This window comes from Mastigoproctus giganteus, chromosome 10 (genome assembly GCF_048544385.1).
Source record: "Mastigoproctus giganteus isolate SK-2022 chromosome 10, ASM4854438v1, whole genome shotgun sequence".
Classification (NCBI taxonomy): Eukaryota; Metazoa; Arthropoda; class Arachnida; order Uropygi; family Thelyphonidae; genus Mastigoproctus; species Mastigoproctus giganteus.
The window spans coordinates 9,322,830-9,336,784 of record NC_143584.1 but is presented as its reverse complement, the minus strand read 5'-3'; the positions used below and the strand labels follow the sequence as shown (position 1 = coordinate 9,336,784).

General features: G+C 38.1%; 1 protein-coding gene across 6 annotated transcripts in view; it reads right to left on the bottom strand.

The window, feature by feature from the left end:
* Su(dx) (WW domain containing E3 ubiquitin protein ligase suppressor of deltex) overlaps positions 1-13,955 on the bottom strand; it is a 382,533-nt gene that overhangs the window by 78,447 nt on the left and 290,131 nt on the right. For all 6 annotated transcript variants that reach the window (XM_090383423.1, XM_090383427.1, XM_090383426.1 and 3 more), the window contains one exon: positions 9,872-10,031. In XM_090383423.1, coding sequence (XP_090239549.1) covers positions 9,872-10,031 — 160 coding nt within the window. The remainder of the gene's footprint in view (positions 1-9,871; positions 10,032-13,955) is intronic.

The window sequence follows — 13,955 nt, the reverse complement described above, 5'->3', positions numbered from 1 at the left end:
ATTGTTGGTGGGTAGTTGGCAGTTGAGTTTGTTTGTGGTACTGCAAAAGAGTAGCAAATTTGCTAAGGGTGGCAATCCTGGTTTTGAAGAGGTCTAATTTATTGTTGATATAATTTTGTGCTTGTGCAACTTTGTCTATCTTAATGTATTGCTAAGTGGGGTGTACAGCTGTTTATGCTCTAGGTTATGTTTTTCCTTTTAATTACAAAACTCGGCTATATTTCCTAAAACAGTGTAGACTTAATGACAAGACCCAATGGTCTTGCCCTGTTAAAAACAACCAATCTAGCAAAATTATTCACAAAAATCTTTCAGTTTCTTTATGTTAACACCAGATGAAGTCACACAAGCACAAAATCATTTCAGCAACAAATTAAACCTCTTCAAAACCAAAAGGATTAACAAACTTAAATTCAAATTAAAATACTACTCTTTTTCCAGTACCACAAAAAAATCACCCACCAACTATCCACCCACAAACCCCACACCATGGGCAAACCTTATGACATATTGAATCTAATCGACTTTTTTGAAGGACAATCCCATTTCACCTACAGCGGATCTTTCTTCATCCAGATTTCAGGTCTTGGCTTGGGTAACTCCTTATCTCCCCTCCTGGCAGAAACCTTTATCAGTCACCTTGAAGCAACCTTTCTGAACCAACAACTCATGAAACCGAAGTTTGAAACAAGGTATAGACCTCCTCTCTGACTTCCATCATAACCTCAACAGGTTCCACCAAAAAATAAAATAAAATTTATGATTAAACTGAAGATAGAAAAAACTACCATTCCTAGACATCCTCATCTTAATAACCCCAGATAATCTAGATAAGACAGTATATAGAAAGCCCACAGATGCACATAGCATTGTAGCAGCGTAATCAGTATTAGAAGAGATTTATAAACTATACTTTATAGCAATACACACATGTTTTAATAACTTAACTTTATCACGTAATATGCAACGTACAACATTAATATTTGTAGAGCTTTTTGTATTGGTGATTTGGCATAAATACAGTACTGCAAAATAGGTTGCTCCAAAGTTCGAATCACAAAGGCTGGCATTAGTTAGATAAATTTATTATCTATTATAACTTATAAATTTAATGCTATATCATATCACATAGATCATAAACGTGATAGGAGATAAGAAATACAAATAACATAAACCTGACAGGAGATACGAAATACAAATAACATAAATGTGATAGGAGATACGAAATACATATACCATAAATTTTGTAGCATAAACAGTGCGAGTGTTATTACTTCATATATATAAGAGTATATAAGTTTAGTGTAGTATTTTTAATTATATTGAATTTGAGTGGAAATCATGCCTCAGACCAGCAGAGCAAAAAGGCTCAAGGTACTACTTGTTTGATGTTTGCAGAGCTATCGGGATATTAGGCGCTAATTCAGCATTATGAGCCTTTATGAGAGCTTGAAGAATGGTGGATGCCCTCAAAGGATTTAAATTGGGAACACCATAAAGATCTCAGCTGCCCACATCAATGCTGGAGCTTGGAATTGATCATCAAGCAACACAGCAGCAACCTCCGAGGTAGAATGTGCTGGTCCTCATGGGACCTAGTTGTTGTCGGTGACTCTAATGTCAGGGAAACAGGAAATATATACTGTGCAAAAAGGATAGGTGGAATAGGACCAGGGGTATGTCTGTTAGGGACAAAAGATGATGTTCTACAGCAGATATTATCTTTTAAGGGCACAAAAGATGATATTTTTGTACACATTGGTACTAATGACATTAAGAGGAGAAGATCTGCAGATTTACTTAACAAGAACAGAGCAATGTTGAAAAAAGTTGCGAGTTAGGGTTAAATTTGAAAGTGTCTGTACACGATAGCAGGGAGTATATAATGAGAGCCTTTTCAATGATTCAGCCCAAATTGTGCAAAGTTCATGGAGTAGAATTTTATTCAGTGTGGTCTGTGCTTGTTATGCCAAAACAAAAGGTGATTGATGGAAAGTAGATGTGTCAGGGCTACCGAACAAAGGGCGGATCCGGTTAAAGAAGTTAGTTCAGCTAAAGATGAAGAAGGAGTTGAAAAGTGTTAGAATAGGAACGTTGAACATTGGGATGATGAATGGAAAGATGCCGACCCCATATGAACGTGGAAAGTTATTTGTTATTTGGTTTTTAGGAGCATTAGCAACTAAGGCCATATTGCTCCGAGGATATGCGGTGGTCATTCCCTGACCTTTCCGCATCCTCCGTATTTGGTGGTGACGGGTGAACATGGAAAGAAGGCGAGGACAAAGAAGAAGTGGTCTGTGCTTGTTAATAGAAGAGACTGCTTCTACAGGGATGGGATGTACATAAATAGAAAGGGTGAAAAAACATTTGCTGATGGCATCGAGGTAGTGTTAGGTGGGTCTGAAAATTGCTAGCTGGGGAGGCATACACAGACTAATAGAATAACAATAGCCACAGGCAGAAGTGGAAATGATTCTTGCACTGCTTTTATTGGTATGAGCCTGCAAAGCAAGGTGCTGGGGATTTCAAGGACTGCTGGAAGTCATCATGAAACAAGTAAATACATGGGCTGTGTTAGGGTAACTAAGAGTAAGAGCAGGTGCATGTATACCAATGTTAGGAGCACAGTAAATAAATTTGATGAATTTGAAGTGCTGATCAAAACATGCTGCAATTGTTGGGATATCAGAAAAGTGGTATTGATGAATGCCCACATATATAAGTGATGAAGAATATGAATATGTGGAGTACAATGTGTACAGAAAAGACAGACAGGATAGGAGGGGGGAAGGGTTATGCTGACAGATACAAAATCTAAGGCAGTGGATTCAGTTGACATGGGTGGACAGTGCAATGTTGAGTCAGTTTGGTGTGACTTAAACAGGGAAAGGATACAGAGAACTGTATCCTTTCCCTGTGTTTAGTACAGAGAAACTGTGCAGAGAAATAGAGTGGGCCAGTAAATCAGAATGTCTTAAAATGAACGATTTTGACTTTCCAGATATCGACTGGACTTGTGGATTGGTCACTCACATGCTAGCAAGACTTTTGTGGATTTACTGGATGAATGTTTTCTACAGCAGCATGTTAGAAAGGCAACAAGAGGGAGTAACACTCTTGATCTGATTATCAGCAGTGATTATTCATGCATTAAGAATTTATAGATAAAGGAACCACGAGGTAGCAGTGATCACAGTGTACTGATGTGATATTTACTTAAAGATGTAACTACCATCAGTGGTAAAGGGAAGGGTTTTTGCTTTCGTAAGGGCGACTAGTGGTATCAGAGATTTTTTAGGTTCTATACAGTGGGACCAACTGTATAAAACCTAAAACTGATGATGTTACCAACAGCAACTTCTAAATGGGAAGCATTTAAGGAAGTTATCTTGGAAGCTACTAGGCTTTTTGTTCCAAATACTGTTCTAGGTTCAAGCCCAAATGGATGTCAGATGAACTAATGAGACTCGTGGTAGAAAAGAAAAATATATGGGTTGCATATAAATTATCAGGTGATAATATACATGCAACCTATAAGCTAGTATGACTGCAGTATGATTTTTTTTTTTTTTTTTTTTTTTTGATTTGGTAGTTGTTGGCGCATCGGCTTCTGTGGCCATATTGCACCTCCCAAGGTTTTTGCAGTACTTTGATCCAAGCCCGAGGCGGGAATCGAACCCGCGACCTTTGGGTTGCCGGGCAGGTACTTTACCCACTCGGCTAGCCCGGTCGGCTGACTGCAGTATGATTGATGACTTTTGAGGTTATGATGAACATCGTGGTGAGATCCAATATTCCTTACATTTCGAAGGTACAGCTCTAAAACAGTGATCACAGGCCGGCCGCTAGTTAGTACACCGGACCGAACCTATATTGAAGAATCTTAATATTGTTTTTAATTGAACAGCATCATCAAATAGGTGTATCCATTATTCATTAAAAACTAAATGGCACTATCATCAGATCACAGGTGGCCTCAATCAGTAACATTGTTGTCACTGAAAGGAATAAAGTGTCCCCAAGATAGCAATACAGAAATATGTAATGCAGAAAAGCATTAATTTATCAAACTATGTCAGCATCTATTAGCATTAGCATTATTAGAGGCAAACGATGCAAGAAAGCAAGCTTATGCAGCATCAGCCAAAAAAAAAAAACAACCCTCCCATTAGTTCCAAATGCTTGTCCAGCTCAGCCTTAAATTTATTTAGGCTATTAGCTTCCACAACAAAAGATGGAAGCCTGTTCACCAATCAACTACTACCCGCTACTAAAGGCAATTTTCCGCACATCTATTCTACAACTATCTTTCCTCAATTTGAAACTGTGGCCCCCCCAGGCTCTTAGTCTGAGCAAGAGGAAGAATCCCATCACTATTCAGCTTGCTCAACCCATTCAAAGCCTTATACACTTCAATCAGATCACCTTGCAGGTGCCTACTCTACAGGCACTGCTATTTGCAGAACTTAAGCCTTTCTTGGTAAGAGCACCCCTTTTAAGAGGTTCTCTCACCCCTTGGTAAGAGCACCCATTAATATCATTGATAAATATACTTTGTTCCCCTCACCAATCTTGTTGCCCTTCTTTGTACTCGTTCTAGCAACTCTACATCCTTCGTAAAATGAGGCCTCCAGACCTGTACACAGTACTCTAGGTGTGGCCTGACCATTGCCTTGTATAACGGGATTTTTTTTTTTTTTTTTTGATTTGGTAGTTGTTGGCGCATTGGCTTCTGTGGCCATATTGCACCTCCCAAGGTTTTTGCAGTACTTTGATCCAAGCCCGAGGCGGGAATCGAACCCGCGACCTTTGGGTTGCCGGGCAGGTACTTTACCCACTCGGCTAGCCCGGTCGGCTTATAACGGGATAATCACCTCACTGTCCCTGCTAGCAAAATTCCTATATATCACTAACAGGACTCCACAACCTGTCCTGGCAGCCTGTATGCACTGCTCAGAAAACTTCATATTTGACTGCACAATTACCCCCAGGTCTTTTTCACTTTCCACTTCCGTGAGTGTAGCACCACACAGTTGGTACATTTCTCTTCGGTTATTGCTACCCATATGCAGACTTTGCATTTGTCAATGTTAAACTTCAGTTGCCACTTCTCAGCCCATTTTCCCAACTTAACTAGATCCAGTTAGAGTAGCATACTGTCTTTACGGTCGTTAACAATCCGGCCAACCTTTGCATCCTCTGCAAACTTGGACATTAAACCTGATATATCTTCATTAATATCACTGATAAATATACAAAACAACAATGGGCCCAACACCGAACCCTGGGGAACTCCACTAATAATATTCGTCCATGAAGAGCAGTATCCATTGATTACCATTCTCTGTCATCTCTCACTCAACCATCCCTTTATCCATTGTAGCAACTTACCCTTAATGCTATACCTCTCCAATTTGTACAGCAGTCTTCCATGTGCAACAGTATCAAAAGCTTTCCTGAAATCCAAGTATATGATATCAAAATTATTTTTGGCATTCAGTTCCTTTGTGACCACATCATAGTATCCAATCAAATTGGTCAGACAAGACCTCCCTTTAACAAACCCATGCTGTGTCTTAACTATTACTGCAGTCTTGTCTAGATGATCCTGAAATGCTTCTGTAACCAGTTATTCCATTATTTTCCCTGGAACACAAGTTAAACTAACAGGTCTTGTTACTTGTGTCACCTTTTGAACCCTATTTGTGAATTGGTGATAAATTTGCACATCTCCAGTCCATGGGTACCTCTCCCCTAAGTCCAAGGAAGCTCTTATAATTATCTAAGAGTTTGCTTACTTCCTCTGCTGCCTCCTTTAATATAACTGGATAGATCCCGTCCACCCCAGGTGCCTTCCCTATGTTTAACTTCAACAATTTCTCCTCCACTATGCGTTTGATAAACTTCTGGCACTCCCCTCATTCAATAACTCCTCATGTGTGAATGTAGATGCAAAATACTCATTCAGTTTATCAGCTACCTGAGCATGATCATCAATAGTCAACCCATCTATGTTAAGTGGTCCAATCTGATTCATCCCTTTCCTTGTAACGTTTACATAAGTAAAGAACTCTTTGCTGTTTTTCTCTGCATCCTTTGCCAAAGATTTCTCATAATCTGCCTTTGCCTGCCTAACCTCCTTTGTGACTTGATTACAGACTAGTTTATACTTGCCATAGCTTCTGTGTCAACTGATACTTTATATGCATCCCATACATACTTCTTCTCTACCACGAGCCTCATTAATTCATCTAACATCTATTTAGGCCTAAGCCTTGAACAGTATTTCTTAATTGGAATGAAAAGTGTAGTAGTAGCCTCCAAAATTAAGTACATGAAGTTCCCATTTAGAATCTATGTTGAAATACAGTAGATGCCTCAAATATCTCACACTTTTCATTAAATGTATCTCTAGGGGTAGTTGACTGCACAAGGCCAGAGAAGAAACAAGCTAGAAACTTAAAAAAAAAAAAAAAAAAAACCGTAAGTGCCACTTTATTCATTATGTTCCATTTTCAAAACATCAATTTCTTTCTGTTTTACTTGTACATATTTCCCTAAACTGTATGTCATTGTTACTATGTATTTACAATACATCAAATGATTTTGTGAGATATTCAATATTACTTCACAGTATAGTACTTAACAGTACAGTAGGCTGCATTTAGTTTTTTTTTTAAGGCAATTTGATGAATCTAAAATCATATTGCAGTATTTACACCTCTTATTAAAAAAAATTGAACAATCGCAATACCAGGTGCAGTATTCAAACCAGCAACATTTTTTCTTAGGCAAGAACATTACCCATCAGACCAATCTGGCAGTACAAGTTAACATTTTGGCTTAATACTGGCAATTAACAGCATCCACAGACTGGTCAATCTGACTTTAGTGGTGGGGAAAATCATGGGAAGCATTGGAAAAGTGTATTGCATGGGCATTTAAACAAATGGAATTTTAAAGATTTTGCAATAGTTTTGTTAAAGAAAAATCATGTTTAACTGTCTCTTGTTGGTTGTTTTGACGCAGCAGCATAGCGTCAGTAGTGTCCTTAACGACCCTGCCAACCTAAGTTTGCAGATGATACAAAGGTTGGCAGGGTCGTTAAGGACACTACTGACGCTATGCTGCTGCAACAGGATCTGGAAAGGTTGAACAGATGGGCTGAGAGGTGGCAAATGAAGTTTAACATTGACAAATGTAAAGTACTACATATGGGTAACAGTAACCCCAGAGCAATGTATCAACTCTGCGGTACTACACTGACAGTGGTGGAGAATGAAAAGGACCTGGGGGTAATTGTGCAGGCAGATATGAAGTTCTCTGAGCAGTGCAGACGAGCTGCAAGAGTAGCTCATGGTGTCTTGTCAATGATATGCAGGAATTTTTCTAGCAGGGATAAGGAGGTGATTATTCCCTTGTATAAGGCAATGGTTAGGCCACATCTTGAGTACTGTATACAGGTCTGGAGGCCTCATTTCAAGAAGGATGTAGAGCTGCTGGAACGGGTACAGAGAAGGGCAACAAGATTAGTAAATGGAACAAAGGGTTGCTCTTACGAAGAAAGGCTTAAGTTTTGCAAATTACAGAGTCTGGAGACTAGGCACCGGCGAGGTGATCTGATAGAGGTGTATAAGGCTTTGAATGGTTTGAGCATGCTCAATGCCAATGGGATTCTTCATCTTTCTCAGAATAATCACCTCAGAGGGCATAAATTCAAATTGAGGAAGGACGGATGTCGGATAGATGTGCGGAAATTTGCCTTTGGCCAGCGGGTGGTTGGTTGGTGGAACCGACTTCCATCACTTGTTGTTGAAGTTGATAGCCTAAACAAATTTAAAGCTCAACTGGACAGGTATTTCGAACGAACGGAGGGGTGAAATGGGAGAGGGTTTTTTTTTTTTTGGCTGATGCTGAATAAGCTTGCTTTCTTGCATCATATGCCTCTACTAATGCTAATGCTAATGCTAATGCAGTCACTTATGAAATGGATGTAGGAAATAATTTAGATATTATTCCAATTTTAGTAAAATATATAATTCTATTGCATAACAGTTTACTATAAACGAACATGTTGGGATCATGTAAGATTCTTAGATGGATTTCAAGATGGCTGCAGGGCAAGAGACAGAGGGTTATAAATGGCAGGTACTCTTCCTATTGGGCCACTGTTAGAAGTAAGCCTCCCCTTTAGGGATTGGTGTTGGGATCAGTTGGTTGGAATTAAAAACAAATTGGTTTATGATTTTCTTAACAGACATTGACAAAGGGATAGGGGTGTGATGTCAAAACTTGAAGGTGTATAGATTGGGAGAATTGATAATCATTTCTCAGCATTGGTGTATAAGCAAGTAAATGTGCTTATATTTTTAGTAAATGTAATGTGATTGTAAATGTAATTGCTAGTCTCACTGTAGACCCCAGCAGACCTCCCACTTCTTTGGTAACTGCATGTCCTTCTGGGAGCAATGCATGAATCAGTTCTACCACTACTTATGGCTTTCATTAAACTATTCTAGCAAAATTCCTCTATATAATTGAGCTACTCTTGCAGCCTTTGTGCACTGCTCAGAGAGCTTCATGTCTGACTGCACGGTTGCCCCCAAGGTCCTTTTCATTCTCCACTATCCTCAGTGTAGTGCCACCCAGTTGATATGTTACTGTGGGGTTATTGCTACCCATATGTGGTGCTTTACATTTGTCAATGTTGAACTTCAGTTGCCGCCTCTCGGCCCATCTGCTCAACTTTTCCGGGTCCTGTTGTAGTGGCGTACGTCATTGCTGTCATTTGCGGCTCTGCCAGCCTTTGTATTGTCTGTAAACGTAGACATTGACCCTGATATATCTTCATCAATATCATTGATAAATACCGAAAACAACAATGGGCCCAACACCAAACACTTGGGGCTTCCACTAATAACATTAGTCCATGAAGAGCAGTGTCCATTGATAACCACTCTTTGTCTTCTCCCACTCAACCATCCTTTTATCCATTGTAGCAGCTTGCCCTTAATGCCATACAGTAGTCTTGCATTAACCCCGGGGGCTCACATCTGGTGAGTATGGGCTTGGCACACCCAGGGTCCTGAGCTGTACATCATCATTCTTCTCTTTCTTGGTGATTCCCTTCTGCTTTTGACACTCACTCACTCTCTCTCTCTCTCTCTCTCTCTCTCTCTCTCTCTCTCTCTCTCTCTCTCTCTCTCTCTCTCTCTCTCTCTCTCTCAGAGTTACTTGGGAACTTTTTTTTTTTTTTCCTGGTGCAGCATAAGCCTCAGGCTTCCTTGCATCATATGGATATTAATAATAATAGGGACCAGTGCTACTGTATCATCTAATAAAAATAATGAATTATCCCCTAAAAACTTAAGCTACATGCATAACCTTCAAAAACCAAGAGTTTTCAAATATTTAGCATGTGCTGGTTCCAAGCACACCAGATTTATGAGGTTCTTCGGTATAACCCCACTCCTTAACTTAAGTACTAGTTAACATGGTGAATAGTCAACACCACTGTATGTGTTCATGGGCTGATTTTTCAAGTTATGTGAGCTAAAAAGCAAGGGCAGCTCATGGGTGAACAGCCTGGTACATTTATGAAAAACCATGGTTTATATAAAAGACAAAGAGTTTAGGGTGAAATGAGGAATTAAGGATTTCATCCTTACAAGAATAATTTCAGTGACACAATCTGGTCATATTAGTTCATGAAATTTAAAATAATAGCCCAATCAGGGAAAAGAGGAATAGAAATTATGTAGTTATGGTTCTCCCAAATCTTAAGTGAATTAAGATCTTCAAATATCTCTCATGGCTAAATAAGTTTAAAAAATTAGTTTAGCTGATATTACCTTTAACGAACACTTACCATGGCAATAAATCGACCAATGAACCGAAAATACAGAAGGTGATCAGGATTAACAGAGGAGGCAGGATTTATTTGGAGACTATAGTTGTTTTTTCCAGCATATTCAAACAAACAGTACATTGGATTGAGCACTTCATGGGATAAGAGGAAAAACCATTCCCTTAAATTAAGGAAAAAGAAAGTTACTGTATAAATTAATGTAACTGCAAAGAAACACAATGATGAGCTATAATATTTCTGATTTCTTTTTTTCTTAGTATTTGCACTAAGAGTTTACAGTTCAGCTACAGTATTTAAATAAAAGATATAGATGCTACTGTTACCAAATAACAATATGTAATTTTTTTTAAATTTGCACAAAATGTAAATCACTCTAGATGGTAAAAGAATTAGACTTATCATTCCACTTTAATGAAAATTTCAGTATAATTAAAATACTTCCAGGTTTTGGATGAAATCTTTTATTATTAGCATTTTGTAAGTACGTTATGTTTGAACAAAATAGTTTTATTGTGAGGTTTCAACTTACATGGCTACAAATATTATTCAAAATGCTATACCTTTGAATCAAAATAGCTCTGATTCAATTAATGAAATCACCAACAGCAGAAGAAAAGCAATCTCAGGTCATCATCTCTGCTTGGACCTCCTTTTTGGTTGTTTGATGTCTTTTGGATCATATATGTCGATGCAGTTTTTTTTTCAAACATGCACTGCAAAGAGGCCACTTTGTTTTCAAAGTAACATCGTAATTACGTTGTCATTCTTCATAAACTTGTGAAGAAATACAACTTCACTGCAGTGTGTAATAATATTTGAGCTCACTAGGCCACCTATTTAAATTATCCATGTCACAGCAGCTAGCAAGGGCTGTAAGCTCTGTTCCATATTTCTAATTGACAAACAGAAAGTGAAATGTGTTGTTTGACAGGCTTCTGTGATAAATATAAAAAAACTAAGATAGATACATTTTTTTTTGGTAGTTGTTGGAGCATCGGCTTCTGTGGCCATAATGCACCTCCCAAGGTTTTTGCAGTACTTTGATCCAAGCCTGAGGCGGGATTCGAACCCGCGACCTTTTGGTTGCCAGGCAGGCACTTTACCCACCTGGCTAAGATAGATATAAACCAAGAAAGTAATAATATGTTGTGAACAAAGGTTTTTATAAGGGCTGACTGTGGTAATGTCATTATTACATTTAAAATTTTCTAACATAAAAAAAGCTTATATGAATCAACCATAACTTGAGAGTTTAGTTAAGAGTATAGAATTCATAGAGTAATAGGTTTTTTTTTTTTTTTTTTTTTTTCAGTTCGAAACTATAGTTTATTATATCTGCATTACAATATTTTTCAAAACTGTTATATATATAGTTCTTCCATTAAATTATAATAAATAAAACATAAAAGGAGTGTTCGTAAAGCAGCCTAATTGTCTATTAGGTAGTTTCATTTAACTGCAGGGTAAAAACATTTGTTCCTAAAAACCCTTGTGCAATATAAACAACAGGCCCTATGGGAAAAATAGGGTTAGGTGCTGACTACCCAAGATTGAACACACATTTGTAACGAAAACATTATAATCGTAATAAAATACGTATTTTGTTACAACTATTATGTAATAAAATATTGCTAATGCTTTTGCTTCTATCATAAGAAAACTTGTTTTTTGTTTGATTTTCTATCCAAACAGATGACAGCCGTTCCATCTCTTCCTATTCTTTGTCTTGATCTAATTGATCTAAAGTAGTTTAATTAATTACATTTTGAGTTGTTTCTGCAATGAAAGTTGTTTTTATTTTCTCTGCATTCTTTCTAATTCTCAGCATTGACTCATTTAGGACTGTAGCATGTGCAATATCACATGGTCTTTCATTTCGCTCAAAGCGTTTCACAATTTAATATTTTCTCTCTATCGACAGAGGCTGACTGGCCATAAGCCTAACTGGGGAAATCCCGATGGGCTGGAGGCCAGTGTGATTTTGGCCATAAACGCTAGTGTGAGGCCACTACAAATTTTCCCGGGTAAGAATTTTTGACCCAATCCGCCTCTGTTTATCGATATTGCTTTTCTTTTTCTCTCTGAATCTGTAGTGTCTTCACTAGGATGCTTCCTTTTCACACCTTTTAAGTATTTTACTCATTTTTAGGGAATAAAGAATGATTACAAAATGAGGAGGCATGCTTGATACACATAAACAAAGCTGCGCACATATAGCAACTGAATAAACAACACTGCAAAGGCAGACACACAATATTAACACCTCACAAGCTCACATTTTACTAAAGCACATTTCTGGGGGTTACTACCATAAAACAATAAAAACAATTTCCAGTTGCGTTTCTGCTAGTGGAATCTGTTATAAACTGGTAGTAAACTCGATCTAATTGCATTTGCGATAATACCGATAGCTGGGATTGTGTGGGTTTTTACGTTATTATGGTGAAATGTGTTTCCCCTTCACTGTTTGTTGTTTGTTATTTTGGTTTTTAAGAGCTTTAGCAACAAAGGCCATATTGTTCCAGGGATATGTGGTGGTCATTCCCTTTCCACATCCTCTGTATTTGGTGGTCACAGGCTTGAACCCCGATCTAATCAAGAAGCGTGTGTTACGCACTGCTGCTCCTGCCCACCTGGCTATGGAGACGCCTTCCCTTCACTGATATAAAAAACATAAATACATCTTCAGAATCTTTTTCTTCATTTCTATCGTGTTGCGTTCAGTTGGGGTGATTCCACGTTCAACTGCCATTTTTTGTAAAGGCAAAGGCGAATCGTGCATAAGTGAATTCGGTTCGTGTTATATACAATATCATTCCTCTATTTATAAATCGTGTATGATCGAATTCGTGTAGTGTAAACACGTGTTATACGAGGACTGAATGTACTTGAATTGTCCATATAAAAATGGATGGCAAGACATATCTGCTATCTCATAGAGCTCAAATGAGTAAACAGTCAATGACATCTGACATGTCTCACAGCAATTAACATGTTAATAATGTAGCAACTCTCCAGTGAATATGTGAGAGTGCTTCCAGTATACAAACTGAAAAAAGATCCCCTGATCCATCTCTGTCTCAATGATATTTTCCAATATATCTCTGTTAATTCATAGCTATATGAGGTGCATTCAAGTTATAAGGTCTCCAAATTTATTTATCATAAAATTCATAAGATACAGAAATAAAATGCAAGTCAATTTCAACCTAAACTCCTAGAAGAAACACATTTTTCACACTTTTTCTTCATCAGTGGCTAACCTGTGAAGGTTAGCCACTGGTGAATGGGCAAAGTTGCTGCCTGTCAGCTAGGAAAATTTTTGCCACAAAGAGCTTAACATCCTTCATTGTTAGAAACAATTAAAAGTCACCAGGTGCAAGATCAGGCAGATATGGAGGATGTGGTATAACTTCAGAATTTTGAACTTCAGCAGAACAGAGGAATGGAGCATTGTCCTGATGGAACTGAATGTGATTCAGTCTGTGGGAATGTTCCTTCCGAAACGCTAGGAGAAGCTTTTTTTTCAGAATTTCTTAATATGAGTTACCTGTTACTTTAGTGCCATTTGAAGCTTAATGTATAAGAATTATTCCATAAATATCGCTGGAAAAAAGCAGCAACCATTTTCTCTGCACTTGCAGCAACACAGAAGTGTGTTGGAGCAGTGGTGGCATAGTGTGTTTCCACTGTGCAAACTGATGCTTGGTTTCACAAATGAACAGTGGAATTCATGTCTATCTATTGTTACCACTGAGGAGGAGAAACAACCATTCACTGATGCATCCTGAATGAGCACTACATTGCACAATTTTATATGAATGTCTTTTTGTACCTGAGAAAGCTGCCATGGAGCCCACCTCTTTTATTCTGAGATCATCAAGGAAAATGGTATGCACAGAGCAACAGAAATGAATTAGGTGTGACAATTTCATCCACTGTTGACCCCCTGTTGCCTAAACAATTTCATCCACTGTTGACCCCCTGTTGCCTAAACAATTTCATCTACCCAGCAGATGTTTGCCTCAGAATGAATGGTTTGAGTCTTTGCTGATGAGCTTCATTCTCACAGGACTTCCATCAT